A 17,827-nucleotide genomic window follows, 5' to 3' on the forward strand; every position below is an offset into this window, starting at 1 on the left:
TGTGGGAAGAACTGACGAGTGCACTTGCATTTTGATACTGGACTTGTCTTCTAACATGAGGTTGCGAGATGGTGCTGGTCTGTCTCGAATGAGGGTTGTATATGGAAGGGGATCCAGTTTTGAGTTTGACTTGCAGCTCATCAATCAAGGAACTTTAAAAATTTAGATCTGATTTGAACTATTCAAGCTGAAACTGAAATGTGCCGTTTGTCCATCAAAATGACTCGTCCACAGACATAATCAACCCTTTGAGGGCCAGCATCAAAGTCAAGGCAATACATGAAACATCGATCTGTAGAATAATCAAACTGCTTCATGCAGTGCCAACGTCTAATAGTACAAAATGGATGAAATAAGACATGATTCAGTTTAATCTGCAGTAACTGAGCTGGTCTCTGAGACCATGCTGTCTGTCATGCCTGATTCAAGCACTGGAGGAAACTAGATTGCTCACTGTGGTAGATGAATTTCATTTAGGAACTTATTTCTCTACTTACAAGACAATCAGTTGGGGTGCTGGGTGGACAAATGTGAATGTGTCATCACATGGCCACAATTTCTGCTGCTCCCAATAATCTCTCTATATGAACATGTTGATGGCTGACCAAAGTTGCATGAGTGTCTTTGAAACATCAGTGACATCAGTTCACTGTGAAAACAAAACCTAAATGATCAGAAGTTCAGAACCTTTGGCATTAATGTCATAGCCCTTTCTTCTTTCAAAAAACCCTACTGGAAGAAAAGCTCCCTGAGGATACTTGTTCACTGGTTTTCATTTCCATGCACCACATCTCTTTTCTCATAGAGTTGCATGGTTTTCTTTCTGCATGCTGTGCACGTCTGAAGCTTGAGCTTCGATGTAAACTCCGGATTTGCACTCATATAAAGCTCCGTGTGAGTCAGACGTGTAGATCAGAGTAACTCTGGGGTTTTTGCACTCTCAGATAATGCGAGGGTGTGCTTCCAGTTGCAGTTCCAGTCCTCTGCAGGTGATGCGATTGATCTGAACTGGGAGGTCCCTTAGAGCAGCAGTCCCCAACCCCCGGGCCTCGGACTGGTACCGGTCCGTAGTGATGGGCAGATGAAGCTTCATGAAGCACTGAAGCTTTTCATCCAATTGGTTCACCCCAGCGCAAAGCGTCTTGAAGCTTCATTTGCTCTAGTAGGACACCTACTGGACGTAAAAATATTAGTTGGCATGAATTTGAAGAGTGTGGCCTTTTGCACACAGCCTGTAAATGTCAACAACAAAAGGAGTGTGTAAAACATGTATATTGTAGTGATGGCAGCATACTGTGTATATTTATACTGGCAGTATGGAAAATGATTATTTGGAAATGCTTAAAATGGAAATGATCATTTACTGTGAGGTGAGGTGTGGTTGGGGTGTGGACAGTGGTTGTGCTTTTGTAACGTTGAGGTATGGACAGCTACAGACTGAGGCTTTGTCCTGCCTGTTCACATTTTATTCTGTAAAAACTAAATTTTCACTGCTTTTATGACCTTTTTAGTGGGGAGAACATAGCTAGGATTTAATGATTTAACAAATCTTTTAAATCCTTTGTCCTCCACAATGCTAAATGGCTGGGAGTCCTCAATCACCATGCTAACCAGGTCTTCATCTATTTGAGATTGTTCTCCTGAGGAAAGACAATAAAGACAAAGCACAAATATAAATTTTACACACATAACTTATTACAGTTGTATAATATTGTTATATCATTTAGTAACATTACTGCATGCTATATTATCATGGCATTTGATGACTCACCTGGTCTTGCTCCACCTATTCTCATGCAAAGCTTTGTATTGCCTAAGCATGGGTGAGGTGTTGTTGTTATATCCCAGCTCCCTGGCACATAGCAAACACTTCACCTTGTACAAAAGTAAAGCCGCTTAACATAAATTGTATTGCACCATCAGTATTATGAAAATACATCTTCTGTAGAAATTTACATACCTTGTTGGGAGGAATAAGATCAAAATGTTCCCACACAGGGGAGGACATCCTCCTCTTCTTAGCTGGCTCCATTCTCTCCTGACTTTCTCTCCTCACTCTCACAAACCTCCAAACTGTCTCCAAACTCTCACTAACCGCAACTCTCCATCAAACACCCACATCTTGAATGAAGTCTGAGGTGTTTATATCGCTGTCATAGCTCGCGGCAAAGTTCGAACCACTTCATGAACCAGTCACGTGGTACAGCCGGGCAGCGAGGCTTCGGACGTCATCATTTTCAGCTCCTCCCATAAATGAAGCAAGCCTCGATACGTGCATCGCGGAAACGCCCCCTAAATTACTCGACACAAGCTTCGAAGCCTCGATACAGAACATCACATCACCGTGAGTCGTTTGGTACCAGGTCGCGAGAGTTGAGGCTCAGGTGCGAAATGTATGGATTTCAGGGTTTTTATCGGTTTTCAGCATTATTTTGTTATCGTTTTTATCGTTAACTCGGTTTTTCTGGGTCTTTTTACGTATGTTATGAATAAATCTTCTTTTTTTCGGTACCGGTACTAGTTTTATTTTGTTGTATTTATCCACGACACCTTAAACGCCGGTCCGTGAAAATATTGTCGGGCATAAACCGGTCCGTGGCGCAAAAAAGGTTGGAGACCGCTGCCTTAGAGGGAACATTGACAGGAGCGTTTAAACCTTTAATAGCTTCAAAATCTTTCCCACTTAAGTCTGTCCTTGATATGAAAGCATATTGGCAATAACAGCTCCTTCAGCCTGTCTGGCTCTTTTCATTATGTTTATATTATAACCTACATATATCTGAGAATAAGGATGACCTCTGCTGTAGTTCCTGTTTCCTGTCACTATAAAAGATAACATTTAACTCATTATCTTGTTCAAAGAGGGAGCATGCACTTCAGCATAGCCTCTTATTGGCTGACCTGAGACAGATGTTGATTCGGGGTTTTTATTTTGTAGGAAATAAACCATTTAAGTGACAAAAATAATAATAATTTGATTTAGTAGCTCCATAAAATACAGCATACATCTAGGACTGCATTGTTGGCACCTCCCCAGGCTTTTAAAATGTCTTGAATTGAGGTACAGACTCTACCAGCTGATTCAATAATTCTCCATTAAGCTGGTTCCAGGTTTCTTCAACAGTAAGTGATGGATCAGCTCTGCGGGATGGAGCCACAAAACCAACTTTCCATCAATGAAAAGACAAAAGTGTCCAAAATCTGAGTGCAGACTAGCCCTGTGTGTTTGCTGTTGAGGTGGTGACCCCCGTTTCCTCTGTTCCTATACTTCACATGCAGCCTCGTCTCGTGTGTTTTAGAGAAATGTGCTTGTTATCTTCAGTCATCTTTGTGTTATTAGAACAGCACTGGATGAAAGTTTCAGCGTCATCTGCTTGACTTGTGCAGATTCATCACCGAGCATCACTTTCATCCAGACATCCACAATTTTAATCAGCACGGAAGTAAAATTGCTTCAAAGTTTCCTTCCTTACATCCTTTATTAGAAGATACTCTGGAAAGTAGTTGAGGGGATCACCAGACACCCCATCCTAGCTGGGCTTTATGTTTGACACCCCTCATCTACAGCGACTGTAAAGCTTTACAGCTTGGAGATGCTTCACGAGGAATGTTGTAAAGCTTATAGTTAGAAGAGGTTTAATCCTGTAACATTATGTTGGCAGTTTCAGATGCCGTGCGTTGTGACACCCTGAGGTCTGAGAACTTTGATAAGTTTTCCCAGTAAGTTTGAAAAGAGCAAACACCTGGAAAACAAACTTCTCCTCCCTTATGGTGTCATGGTGCAGTTGTAACGGGTGTATTAAAAAAATAATTTATATTTCACCAAAGATCCATCCTGTAGTGTTATTTTGCTTTGTAAGTTTTGGTTATGAATATGTGTTTATTTATATATATTTATTTTTTGGGAGCTTTTATTTTGTTTGTGTGACCTTTGACCTTTGATGCATTTTGTCTCACAGTTTTGTCAGATGTTTTAGTGTGAATTGTTCTTTCTCTGTCGAGTACAGCACTTTATTGCAACATGCTAATTAGCCGATCTCAGGTTAGGGCACAGGAGCATGCAGGTGGTTTCTCATGTGGTCCGCTATTCTTTTCTCTCCCTTGAAGGTGTGCGTGCAGAAGCCCAGTAAAATGAAGTTGCTGTACTAATTTATTTTTCTGTTGAACAGGTATGTGAGCTCCCTCTTTTATTTTTGTGTCACTGGTTACTGGTTATATCTTTTAGTTGTTTGTAATTCATGTTAACAACTTCAACTTATTGTTAAATATATGTAACTAAAAAATATGTAAAATTGCCACTGGTAAATAGGGTCTCCCTAGAGCTTAATTTTGTTGTTGATGAGGAAATGTCACAATTCAGTGCATTTTAATTTCTTATATATGTTTAAAGATGTGTTCGAGTATTTTAGTAGATCAATTTGACGATAATATTTGTTATTGTGTTGCACCTCAGTCGCCTAGAGGCCCCGCTGAGCAGAGGTGTGCATGCAGAAGCCCAGTAAGATGAAGTTGCTGTACTGATTTATTTTTATTTTGAACAGTCACTTGGACGCCCGGCTGAGGAGAGTTATGGGAGAATAAATCCGCCCCAGCTGCCAAAGTGAAAGTTGACTCCTCTGGTCATTCGCACAGCACAACGCAGGGAACACGGCGATCGGAGTTTCAGGCCAGACCGGCTACACAGTGTTAAAGGTGGATTAATATAACATAGTAGAGAAGCACTGTAAGTCCTTAATTTTTTTTTTTTAAGTATTAACTGTCTCACGCATTTCTTAAAACAAATAGACTCAGTGAGCTTGCTGCTGGAGGCAAATAAAGTTTAATCAACCCTGCTGACACGATCTCTAGAAGGCTGAATTATTCTAATACACCTTTCACACTACAGTCGGGCAGACGTGTCCGGGCGATCATGGCTCAAGAGTTGGCAGTTCGGCTTGTAATCGGAAGGTTGCCGGTTCGAGCCCTAGCTTGGACAGTTTCGGTTGTTGTGTCCTTGGGCAAGACACTTCACCTACTGGTGTTGGCCAGAGGGGCCGATGGCGCAATATGGCAGCCTCGCTTCTGTCAGTCTGCCCCAGGGCAGCTGTGGCTACAACTGTAACCCTTAAATCCATGATGGTGTTGCTCTTTAATAGCCTCATCCAAATATTTGGAATATCAAACTTCCTCTTCACGACTAGCAGAGCTTGTTTCTCTGGTTTCATTTACAAGAAAAGCAAAACATAAAAGGAGCTATGACTGTCCTCACACAAACAACAGCAGCAGACTTACACAGGTAAGTTCTCTCATTTCCTTTTGGATTCATTTTTGCTTACTTTCACTCAGGTGACCCTCGTCTCTAATGCAGCATTTATTTTACATTTAAAGATACAATGAAGTGGGTTTAACATGGAGTGGATTACACTGCACTTAGTCCGCCTTCTCTTAAATTACAAGCAAACTCATTCACATTAAAAATGATCTATAAGTCTGCAATATTACAGTTTTGACAAACGTAATCAGTTTAACTTTCTGACACAGGGAGAGGTGAGTATCATGAAACCTGTTTGTTGTCGTGTCGCACGCATTGCTTTAGATACTGGACTCGTTTCTGAACCACACCTGACAAATAAAATTCTGGTTTAAAAGAAGTGTAATGAATAAAAATGAAAATAAAAGGATGTTTGCTAATGGCTGTAAAATATGCTTCACTTCTTTGTTAAAGAATTATTTAGTTTGCTTTGTTTAATTAATCCTCTGTAAACTGAGTGTTGAGTGATCCTTCCCTGTTATTTATCTGAAGCTGACAGGAGGCTTCAGCCAACAAATCAAGTTACAGATACAAGTTATTAGTGTGATTTTCTCTCTTTATGTCACAAAGTTAAAGCTGTTTGAGAAAACAACTTTTCTCACTAACAAGCCTCTCTTAACAATCTCTTAATTAAAAGTAAACTCTAATATTAAAAAAGTAACTTTTGATTTCAATTGAAAAAAACAAAATTTTAAAAAGCAATTCCAACCCATGATGGATGGTATTAACCAGAGAGAGGAAAAACAAGTAAAACCTGTTTCATTGTTTGTGTGGCTGAATGACTATCAAATTATAAACTGGGAATAAATTTAAAGCTGTCTTAATCAGGATTATTCTATTAATCACAATATAATTAATAATATAAAGTATGCATGAACAATAAAAACAGTGACTTCTTAAATTTCTACAGGATGAAGATGTTTGGAAGAATGATGAGCTGCTGTGTGGCTCTCCTCCTGACCTTCAGCTCTGTGTCAGCTGTAAGACAAAAGCTTAACTCAATCACTGATCTGAGGTCAGTAGGCTTTGGCCAGTCTGTGCCTGAGCAGGGCGTTTGGTTGCTCCGCTGGTTTGCCAGTGAAATTGACATTGACATAAATGGTGACATAAGTCTGACCTTTGACCCAAACCATCGTGATTATGGCTCACATCAATATCACAACAATGAACAGCTGTTAGACCCACTGCCGTGGGGATATCAATACTACAGTCTTGGGAATGTCCATCAACAAGGATCGTTGCGACTTCCACATTATGTCACTCACCCTCAATCAGAGCACGAGTACGGCAACAGGGCTCGGATTATAATCAGAGTCTGGGAGCAGAATGTGGGACGCCAAACTTCACAGAGAATAGACCGAGTCTATATCACACAGCATTATGAGACATCTGAACATCAAGGGACAGAGTATGATCCACTACATACATATCGGGTCACTACTAACCTCTTAAGAGCATTGAGGAGGTTTTTCTTGGACCCCATTAACTTACTGATGTCTCTCAGAGATGATTCCCAGTTTTCAGAGGAAAGAAACACGTGGGGCTACGTTGCCTGTCTTGGACTATTGCTGTTAACTGTGATGCAGGAGAACCATTCCTCTCACAACAGACGTCAGAATGATTGGTTCACTTGGGTTGGTTATTCAATCTGTTTGATTTTCATTATTCTTTTTATTGTTGTTTTTGGTCTTCTGTATCTTCAAAACTTGCCCAAGTATTAATTTAATTAAAATCAGTATCAGCACACAGAATGTGCTGTGTTTGCATCACTAAAACTTCCCGTTGTCAAATCCCTCTTGAATAATATAATATAATATAATATAATATAATATAATATAATATAATATAATATAATATAATATAATATAATATAATATAATTATTATGGATTTGAAATTTTCCATAATTGGTACGATTATTGCGAAAGAACTTTTAAAATCAAAATAGTTATTTGAATATTAATTGCAACTATGCTGTTTTCCAATCAAGCTTTCATCACTGTGAAGACAGTGATCTTATTAAAGGGGTTATATTATATATTATATTATATCTGCCTGAATACAGACACTGGCATTATTGGAGTCTTACGGGAACCATTCTCAGATTGTTAAATAAAACTTAGAAGGTGGGGATTATTTACCATGTGAAGTTCCACAATGCAGATGACATCTATATTTAAGGCTGTAACCGAATCAGATTCTTTTTTTTTAAAAAAGAACAGCTGATTTACTGATTTATCTTTTGGTTGACTACTGCAACTATATTTTTATTAAAGAGCATATCACTCTGATTCTTAGCTCACTGCACAGACTTCCAGTAAGATATTTAATTTTTTTTTAACTTACTTCAGATAAATCACTGAGAAAGTTTGGGCCCTAAATTTATACCTGACATGTTTAATTAATATGAACCTGGCAGGTATCTGCAGTAGAGCCACTCATCCTGTGGTGCCTTGATGTGAAAATAAAGAGGGTGATATGACATTTAGTAGCTCTGCTGCCTGCTGCTCAAACAAACTGTCTTAGATCGTCTCCAACTATATCCATTTCTATTTCAATAATCGTGTAAGTTTTTAAATTAACACCACATGGTCTCATATTTCATGCCTTTCCTTACAATGGGTTTATTATACATTATATAGTCCATTTTGGGGAAATGTGCTTATTATCATCAGTCATCTTTGTGTCATTGGAACAGCAATAAATGAGCATTTCAGCATCATCTGCTTGACTCGTGCACATTCGTCACTGAGCATCACTTTCATCCAAACATCCACAGTCAACAATGGTTCTTCTTTAAGAGTCTCTAAACTTGTTGTCTCCTCTTTAGATTTTCATTTGGATTATTATGTACATCAATTTCATTTATTACAGTTATGTCACAACGCTGGCTCCTGTTGCTGCCTGTTTTATGCATTCATTTTCTATTGGGTGTTATGTTTGATGCCCCTGATCCACAGTGACTGTTTAGCTTTACAGCTTGGAGATGTTTCATGAGGAATGTTGTAAAGCTTAGAGTTAGATGAAATTTGATCCTGTAACATTATTTTGTTAGTTTTAGATGCTGTGCTTCGTGACGCCCTGACTCTGAGCTCTTTGATGATTTTATTTCCACAATGTAAGCAAAGAGCAAACACCTTGAAAACAGACTTCTCCTCCAGTATGGTGTCATGCTCCACTATTAAAAGTGTACTAATATAACTAAAGAGAGAAGTACTGTAATCCTAAACAAAGTTCTACAGGGTCACTCACTGCTAAAGTGTTGACTTCTGACTCACTGGTCGAAGGCACACATTCATTCATTAAAATACTTTTATGCCAACATTTACATTGTTTTCTTTGTGTTTGGGTGTAAGATTCAGATAATTATTTATTAAAAGCTAGACATTTTAAATGAGATTAAGAAAGAAAATTATGTCTTTGTGCCCCTTTTCCCTGTTAATGCCCTATCGGGTCCCCTGGCTAAACTTTGCTAGATCCGCTCCTGCACAGTTACCAGCCGTCAGCTACGTAGAAAAAGATCCTGGTGTAGAAAGTAATATTAAATAAGTTCTAACAACAGCTTATCAAGGTTAAACGTGCTGCTGTTGTTTCTGGCGCGAAGTGGGCGATAAACAAACAAGAGAGTGCCGGTTTGGTAGCGAGGCTCCAAATGCTGAACCAGACCCCGACAGGTCTCGCACCCCACAGCCGCTCTATCACGTGATGCATACTGCTCCGACGTGCTACGGTTATGAGCCGAGTTATGCCATGTCGCAAGTTTTGTGAGGTGCTTTTCTTCTTGGATCGGATTACATTTTTTATTTCTCTCCAATATCCGATCCAGTAATTTAGTAATCACATCTTTCTATGTAGGGATCTTAAAGTTTGTTAATATGATGACAGTAACCTTTAAATAAGGAAATTTGAATGACCAAACAAATCATACAAGAAACCCTTAAATCCATAATGGTGTTGCTCTTTAGTAGCCTCATCTAATTATCTGGATTGTCAACCTTCATCTTCGCCACTAGTGGAGCTTATTGCTCTGGTTTCATTTACCAGGAAAGCAAAACTTAAAGGGAGTTACAACTGTCCTCACACAAACAACAGCAGACTTACAAAGGTAAGTTTACTGGTGGTTTCCTTTTCACTTACTCACATGATTTTGCCCTAATGCAGGATTTTTTTTTTCTATATTTAAAGATACAATGAAGTGGCCACTTGGGACATGGGAGAAAAAAATAAGATGAACTTTTGCGAGATCGCAAAACTATTGTGAGATCAACTTTTAATAAACGTATAAGATAAACGTTTAAGATGTTTTCAGGCATGAATGTAGCTGTGTAACCTTCAAATATCTGATCGGTTCATCAAGACATATTTGCGCATATTTGTAAAAGTGCTCGTTTTTGGAGACGTCTGTTACCCACCAGCTCGAAGCTGAGGTCGAGCATCGGGAGTGCGCTCCCGATGTGCCGGAAGTGCGGTGTTCCCCCCGCACTCCCGGCACATCGTGCCTCGACCTCCTTGTTTTGTTTTTAAACTTGATATAAAAAGTTAAATACATTCAAATAATTTGTAATTAGTACAAATAGTAATAGTTTTCATAGCCTTTTTATTAAGTAATTCACGAATCAATTTTATGTAAGATACAGTATCATTATAGTAGTGTTTAAAATTAGGCTTTTGGCTACTGTATTTGCATTTGTGGAAATAAAAATGAGCTAAGAGACAACTAACAAGTTTATTATGGCGACAACTGCGTCACTCACCCTGCAGACACGTCCATGTTTAAACTTAAACCTGCTCATAAAATTATCAATAATCTGCTTTTACGTGACTGTTAAACTAGAAACACTTAAATCCATGATGATGTTGCTCTTTAATACTCTCATCAAAATGGCTAGATTACCAAGCTTCATCTTATCAACTAGCAAAACTTGTTGGTCTGGTTCTATTTACAAGAAAAGCAAAGCATAAGGGAGCTACGACTGTCCTCACACGAACAGCAGCAGCAGACTTACACAGGTTCTCTCATTTTCTTTATTTTCACTCCCATGACTTTACCCTCTTTTCTAATGCTCCATTTATTCTACCAATGACAAAATATTTAAAGATAAGATGAAATGGATTGTACTTTGTCCACTTTCTCTTAAATTACAAGCATACTCATTCAAGTGCAAAATGATCTAGTTTTGATGTTATTAGTTTAACTTTCTGACACATGGAGAAGTGAGTATCATGAAACCACCTGACAACATAAATAAATAAAATTATGGGTTAACAGAAGTGTAATGGCTAAGTGGGAAAAAAGAAAAAGAAAAAAACTTTTCTTAATAAAAAGCCTCTCCTAACATTTAATCAAAAAACTAACTTTTGATTTCAGTTGAAGAAAGCAAAATTTTAAAATGCAATTCCAACCCATAATAGATGGTATAAACCAGAGAGGAGAAAAACAAGTAAAACCTGTTTCAGAGTTTGTGTGGCTGAATGGCTATCAAATTATAAACTAGGAATACATTTAAAGCTGTCTTAATCATGATTATCCTATTAATCACAATATGCAGTCATCACGTAATCGTTTCACTTGGTCATAAATCACATAATGAGTGTCAGAATATAAAGTATGCATAAACAATAAAAACAGCAACTTCTTAAACCTCTCCAGGATGAAGATGTTTGGAAGAATGATGAGCTGCTGTGTGGCTCTCCTCCTGACCTTCAGCTCTGTGTCAGCTGTAAGAAAGCTCAACTCAATCACTCATCTGAGGTCAGTAGGCTCTGACACATCTGCCCAAGAGGACTGCCTCCGGTTCCTCCACTGGTTTGCCAACACAGTTGACATCAACACAAACGATGACATACGTCTGACCTTTGGCCCAAACCATCGTGATTATGGCTCACATCAATATCGCAACGATGAACAGCTGTTAGAGCCACTGCCGAGGGGATATCAGTACTACAGTCTTGGTAATATCCATCGAGAAGGATCGTTGCAACTTCCACCTCATGTCATCCAATCGGAGCAAGAGGACGGTAACAGGGCTCGAATCATAATCAGAGTCAGGGAGCAGAATGTGAGGCGGCGAACTTCACGTATAATAGACCAAGTCTATATCACACAGCATTATGAGGCAGCTGGATATCAACTGACAGCGTATGATCCACAACATACATATGGGATCACTACTAGCCTCTTAAGAGCGATCAGGAGGTTTCCCATGGACAGTGATGACATCAATTTACTGATGTCTCTCAGAAACCGCTATAGAAGCAACGCTGATGACTCCCAGCTATCAGAGATAAGAAACACGTGGGTTGACCTCGCTTGTCTTGGACTGTTGTTGTTTATTGTGATACAACACACATCAGCATGATGTGCTCCATAGCTCACAGAGTCGTCAAAACGATGCTTTTGCCTTTTCAGAAAGGTACTCTAATTTGGAAGACAAAAACTGTGTTTATTGTTTCATCTGTCTTGTTGTGCTTCTTGCTTCAGTCTTTTTTGGTCTTGTGTATCTGTCATACTCATCTAAATATTAAATCAACTAAACTCAATGTCAATGTAACTGGGCCATAAATTACATATTGTTACAATTACAGAAAATGTGTTGTAGACCACAAATTTTATTTGCCAGTTTATACCTGACTTTTAGGACCTTCAAGCCTGTAGTTATGTTTTTTATCAGTTAGAGCCCCTCCTCATTGTTCTTCTTCTTTGGTGCAACCCTATAAATACAGTGTACCCCTTTGGCCTCACCCGTTTTCTACAATTCGCCTGTGAGAAAGGTTGGTGTCATTTCTTTCCAGACACTGTACAACACACATATAATGTATATTTATCCACCCTGATGTTTCTGATTGTGATTTTAGTTCAGTTATTGTCATCATTGTCCCTGTTTTTGTTAGATGCTATAAATGTCTAGTATGTGTGTGCCACGAATGTGTTTTAGGTGCCGTTAACACTAGCATGAACATATAATTCTGGCTAGCTTGTGTGGAAAATACATTATTAGATAAGAGGGCTTTTATTAGTAACATCTTAATCTAGAAGCTATTGAACGCGCAGAGCCTTAAAAAAGCATTTTGCTTGTAACTTGTAGACGTGCCTGCTTAGCTACAGTTAAGTACAGGATGTGCTCCGGTCGGGTACGAAAAGAATAGAACGACAGGAAATATCTGCAGTCTAAGACGACTGAAAATGGTTCTTTAATACATACAGATATAGGAAGTGTCTAAAGGTCACTAACTGTAGTAGACGTATGATATATGTTTTTTGCTTACGCATTAAGAGGCTGAACCTGATATACAAAAACAGTCTGATGTGTTTTTTAGTTGAGATCTATGCAGACGGTGACGTTGTGTACTTCTCCCACACGTGTGTTTAATACATCAGTTTTTTGACTCTACTTGGTTGGTGTATTGGTGGTTTTGTTCTCAACCCCACATCAAAGAATCGTAACACTTGGAAGATGTGATGGGTTGAGCTAACCCTCTTCCCCACTGTTTGTATTTGGTCGTAGGAGCTGGAGCAGTCAAGTTATTTACTTGGAGGTCTTTCTTTCTTTTACCTTTCTTTGTCAGACACAACGCAGGAACACACCGGTTACATCAACACAGATTAAGTTGAGCTTTTCTGTTTTGATGTATTGCCACTTACTGCAAAACGCTTAGTAAACTGTGTTACATCGTTCATCTTCTTCTTCATGTCCTGCCAGGGTTTTTTCTTCCCTTAGTCATTTAGCCCCTGCAGTCCTTTTCCTGGTATTTTCCCTGAATCACTGAAAACTTTGGTTATAAAGCTCCTTGTGAAAAAGAGAGAATTTGACGTATTTTAACATTATAACACATTACAATAATTATTGACTTTATTATTGGTCTATTTATTCTTCAGATTGTTGAAAAAGTAGATATTAACCAAATTAGTGAGTACTTGAATATTAATAGCTACCATGAAATCTTCAAATCAGGCTTTCATCAATGTCACAGCACAGAAGCTGCTCTCATGAAAGGTGTGAAATTATATTTGGTGTACTGGTATTGTTAGTTCTTAAAACAGTATTCAATACTGTTGATCATAATATGGCATTATTGGGTCTTACAGGAATCATTCTTAGACATAGAAGGTGGGGATTGTTTACATTTTGTATCTATTGACATGGATTTATGTATTGGTTGACTACTGCAATGCTTTTCTTGCAGTAGAGCGGGTCATGTTGTCTTAAAATCACAGCATCTCGTATTTCATGATATTTCCTAAAACGTGTTTATTCATCACATGTTGAATTTTGTGTGGGATAAAAGAGAAACAAATTACAACCAATTATACCTAAAACTGCAGGGGTATAGTAGGTATACGTAGTAAAAAGTAGTGCAAACTGTCAGTGATCAACACATGATCACCAGGAGCTGAAGAAGTCGTCAGAATATTACAGTGTTTGCTTGTTTGGACTGAAAACCTGAAACACTCAGATGCCTGTGCCGCATTATCCCATTAAAACTGCCAAGAAACAACAAGAAAGTGTGATGTTTACTTAGAGTAAAAGGTTTACAAGTTCAATAACAGTTTGTGAATCAGTGTGGCTCGTTTGAGGAGAATGCACAATTACTCTGATGGATAAATGACACATGTTGATTGAGAGTCTGTTTCACTGATGAGTTTGTTACTATTATCCATCGCTCGCTCTGTTTTCACTGACTGGGAAAACAGAGCAAAAATAGAGATAGGGGTGACTAGACATGACACGTGGGACACAGGAACAGAAACTAAACACAAAGATGAAAATAGAGGGAGCGAGAACTAAGATTGCTGAGAGCTTGAAAAATAAGGATAACCAAAACCAAGAACAACAACAATCAAAGAATATTAAACCAAAAACACAAACACTGGATCATGAGACCCATTACCATGACAACTATGACAGATAAGAAACATGTGGGAAGACTGGTCCTGATTCAGGACAGAGAAGCGACTTCATTGGTTGCTGTGCTGGCACACTCACACCTGACTCAACATCAGGCTCAGAAAATGGGCAGATTCAGTTAAGTTGCAGCTCGTTACCTGTTTCAAAAGGATCCAGTGTTGTTTTTTACACATATATAACTTGGCTGCATACATAACTGTGGTGGCTATAGCTCAGGTGGCAGAGCAGGTCAATCACTAATCAGAAGGTTGGTGGTTCGATCCCAGGCTGCCTCCAAACTGCATGCCAAAAATCCTTGGGCCAGATGCTAACCCCATGTTTGCCTACTGGTGGTGGTCAGGGGGCCCGGTGGCGCCAGTGTCCGGCAGCCTCGCCTCTGTCAGTGTGCCCCAGGGCAGCTGTGGGGGCGCACTGGGCAGCTGTGGCTACAATAGCTTGCCATTGCCTATGGGTGAATGACTGAATGTAGTGTAAAGTGCTTTGGGGTCCTTAGGGACTGAGTAAAGTGCTATAGAAATGCAGGCCATTTACCATAACTGGAAGCTGAAACTACAATACAGCCCAATTAAAAAGCCCTGCAATTACATATACTCAAGGTTATGTTTTTATTGTAAATGAAAGGAAATAATCAGGAAATGAGTGTTTAGCAGTCATAATAAGAGCTGACTGAATTCTTTAAATACTAAGTAAAACCGCTTCAAAGCTTCCTTTGTAACCTTCTTAACTAGAACATAGTCTGGTAAGTAGATGTGGGAATCAATAGACACCCCACAATACGACATCTCAATGTCACTCATGATACAGTATTATAGAAACAACATACAAACTAACTAACTAACATTTTGTCAGTGCTTAAAAAAAAAAAAAAAAAAACAGAATCAAATTTCTTGGGGAAAAAGACGAATTTCTATAGCAGATAATTAAATAACAGAAAAGCTGACCTAGAGTGAAGTTTCACGGTTTAATCCTGTAACATTATTTTGACAGTTTCAGATGCTGTGCTTAGTAACACCCTAACTCTGAGCTCTTTGATGACATTGAACAGCAAGTAAGCAAACAGCAAATGCCTGGAAAACGAACTCGTCCTCACAATTGTGTGATGCTGCACAATTAAAGGTGGATTCATATAATAAAAGAAGTAACTATTTTAGTCCTTAATAAAGCTCTATGGCGTCACTCACTGCTAAAGTATTGACTTTGATCTAATGTAGACATTCATTTAAATACGTCTATGCCAACATTTGCATTGTTTTCTTTGTGTCTCACAGATTTCATAGAACAAACAAATGGACTCGGGGGACCAGCTTGTGCAGGCAAATCCAGTTTATTCAACCCTGCTGACACAATTTCTAGAAGGCAGAAATACTGACATTGTTCCTTGCAGCTGTCGAAGGACTTTCAAAACACAGAGATGTGATGGCTGAAGAAGCATAGATTCATTGTGGGCATTACAGTAAGTGCATCAAAGGGTTTTTGTGCAGTGCATGACTAATATTTAATCAAAATTATAGCTGGAAGACAATCAGTATCGGGTGCATGTGGAGTGTTTGAAGTTCTGCCATAAAATATCTTAGTTTGATAAATGATGACAATAAAAAAAAGGGTTGAGTTGTAACACAATCACATCTTTCTACATATGAATGATCTCACAAGTTTTGTAGTATGATGGTAACTATAGAACATTAAATGGATTAAATAAAACCTGAATTACCAAACAAATGGTACCAGAAAACAGTGCCATTAAAAACATGTACACTCTATTTAAAATTTATTCGTAAGCTTCGACATTGGAGACTCTACTACATCTCTGACCCTGGACTCTTTTGCTGGCTCATTCTTACTTTCATTTAGGTTCAAGTTCTACAAATGCTTTCTGCACATTTAGACTGTTACGACCCCCTCTGCTAGGGGCCAGGGGGAGAGTAACAGCTCTTACACAGGAATCTAACAGAAACAGGGATTTTATTACCAATTGTATAACTGAAAACCATGAGTGCTGCGCACAGCAAGCCACTGGGCAATGTTACATACACACACAAAGGGCATTTTAGATAAGTAAACTAGGCTTGAGGAAGGGAGGAAGAATAACACAATACAACAAACCCTACTCAGCTAACCTCAGCTTTGCACACACAGTTTAACTAGTAGGCATTCACAGCGAGTCGAAAAGGCAGACGCTCTCTGTATAAAGTAGGGAGAGCGGGATCACTGGTGACGTCTGAAACATCACTGGTTCAGAAAGTGGTCTGAGCATTGGTGTGAATTATGAACATGTATACATTTGCGTGTTTGTGTTGGAGTTTTGTCTGTGACACAAAGGAGCTTGTTTTCATGGAGCCAGCTGAAAGGAGAAGGGTTTCCCTTGGTTGCAAACACTTTGACCTGAATATTACACATAAACTGCCTGTAAGAAATGAAATATTTTACAACTAAAATATTCACAAGTTGTTGTTTTTTTTGTTAAGTTAAATAAAAAAAACTTAATATAGTTATAAAATATTTGTTGCGTGCCAATTAACTGGGGTACAACACATCACCTATGAGTGTCTGTGCTGTGGGATACTGGTGCACTCCTGCCTCCTCAGCATCACGTGAAAGATTTTTCTCCAGCGCCAGAGAGGTTATTACTAAAAAGAGAACCTAACAGAGTCCGAGCGAGGTGGAAGAAATATTATTTCTTAATAAAAATGAATAAACTCACCATCGTCCCAGTATTCATGAGCACATTGACACACTGACTGAAATCTTACTGACAGGTTTTTGACGTTGCTAAAGCTCGACAGCCACGCGGCCTCACAGATGGTTGAAATGACAATAAAGGTTTTGACCAGCAGGGGGCGTGGTCAGATGAAGCCTAGAGAAATGAAACTTATTTTGAACCGGATTGAAAGCTTTAAGGTTTCATGAGGCTTCATTTGCACACTTCTGACACCTGACCCGGCATCGGTGCCCACATACTACTTCATTAAAAATCATGGGTTAGAGCACTTCAGCATATAGTTTCAAATTATGTATTTACTCTGAACAGCCCCATAAACAATGCCTGCAGTTACAAACATTCAAGGCTATGTTGTTATTGTATTTGTCAAAGCAGTCTCAGTTTTATTTAGGAAGGTTTACAAGGCAGATTGTAATGTAAACGTTGTCTCTGGTTGGACAACAGGCGGAGTGATACATCTCCTGTTGTCAGGCCTGCAGGGTTTAGTCTGTGGTGTTTGTCTGTTTTGTTTCAGACAAAATATTTTTTGCACTGGCACAAATCATTTGTGTGGCATCTTATTGTGACACCTGATTGTTGTCTAATTTTAGTTTTAATAATATTTTTTAAATGGTTACAAAAAACGGCAGATGCATTGGCTGCATTTTAGGGTAAATAGTTATATATAACTTTATTGTTTACAAAATTTGTGCATACGTTTTTAAAATGTACAATTTATATTTGCATTTCAAGTTATGAAAATAATAAACATGTCTGTGGGTCTTACAGTGAAAGCTATAACTTTTTTCCTACTAGGATTTTATATTTTGTGTGATTTCAGATCAATTGTGTTAATACAGGATGTCAATGAAAAAAAAGTTGTAAATTCAGACATGAGATTGTGCTGAAAATAATGATACCAAACAAGGCAAAT

At 38.6% G+C, this 17,827-nt stretch overlaps 2 protein-coding genes across 3 annotated transcripts in view; both read left to right on the forward strand.

Moving 5' to 3' along the window:
• The first annotated feature begins 2,319 nt into the window (after nucleotides 1-2,319).
• Nucleotides 2,320-8,855, forward strand: LOC146520203 (uncharacterized). Its single transcript, XM_085157365.1, has 2 exons — nucleotides 2,320-5,275; nucleotides 6,201-8,855. The coding sequence occupies exons 1-2, from the start codon at nucleotides 5,235-5,237 to the stop codon at nucleotides 7,009-7,011; spliced, it is 852 nt and encodes a 283-aa protein (XP_085013491.1). The 5' UTR covers nucleotides 2,320-5,234; the 3' UTR covers nucleotides 7,012-8,855.
• A 402-nt stretch (nucleotides 8,856-9,257) lies between these two features.
• Nucleotides 9,258-17,827, forward strand: part of LOC146520204 (uncharacterized) — a 28,453-nt gene continuing 19,883 nt past the window's right edge. Inside the window, exons 1-2 of one of the 2 annotated variants that reach the window (XR_014873762.1) lie at nucleotides 9,258-9,394; nucleotides 10,940-11,702. Coding sequence is in view for 1 of the 2 variants with exons in the window: in XM_085157366.1 (XP_085013492.1) it covers nucleotides 10,941-11,648 (708 nt within the window). In the remaining variant the exon portion in view is untranslated. Of the gene's footprint in view, nucleotides 9,395-10,939; nucleotides 11,773-17,827 lie in introns of those variants that run through there. The other variant, XM_085157366.1, reaches the window with a different exon arrangement.

The sequence above is a fragment of the Neolamprologus multifasciatus genome, chromosome 4 (assembly GCF_963576455.1).
Source record: "Neolamprologus multifasciatus chromosome 4, fNeoMul1.2, whole genome shotgun sequence".
Taxonomy (NCBI): Eukaryota; Metazoa; Chordata; class Actinopteri; order Cichliformes; family Cichlidae; genus Neolamprologus; species Neolamprologus multifasciatus.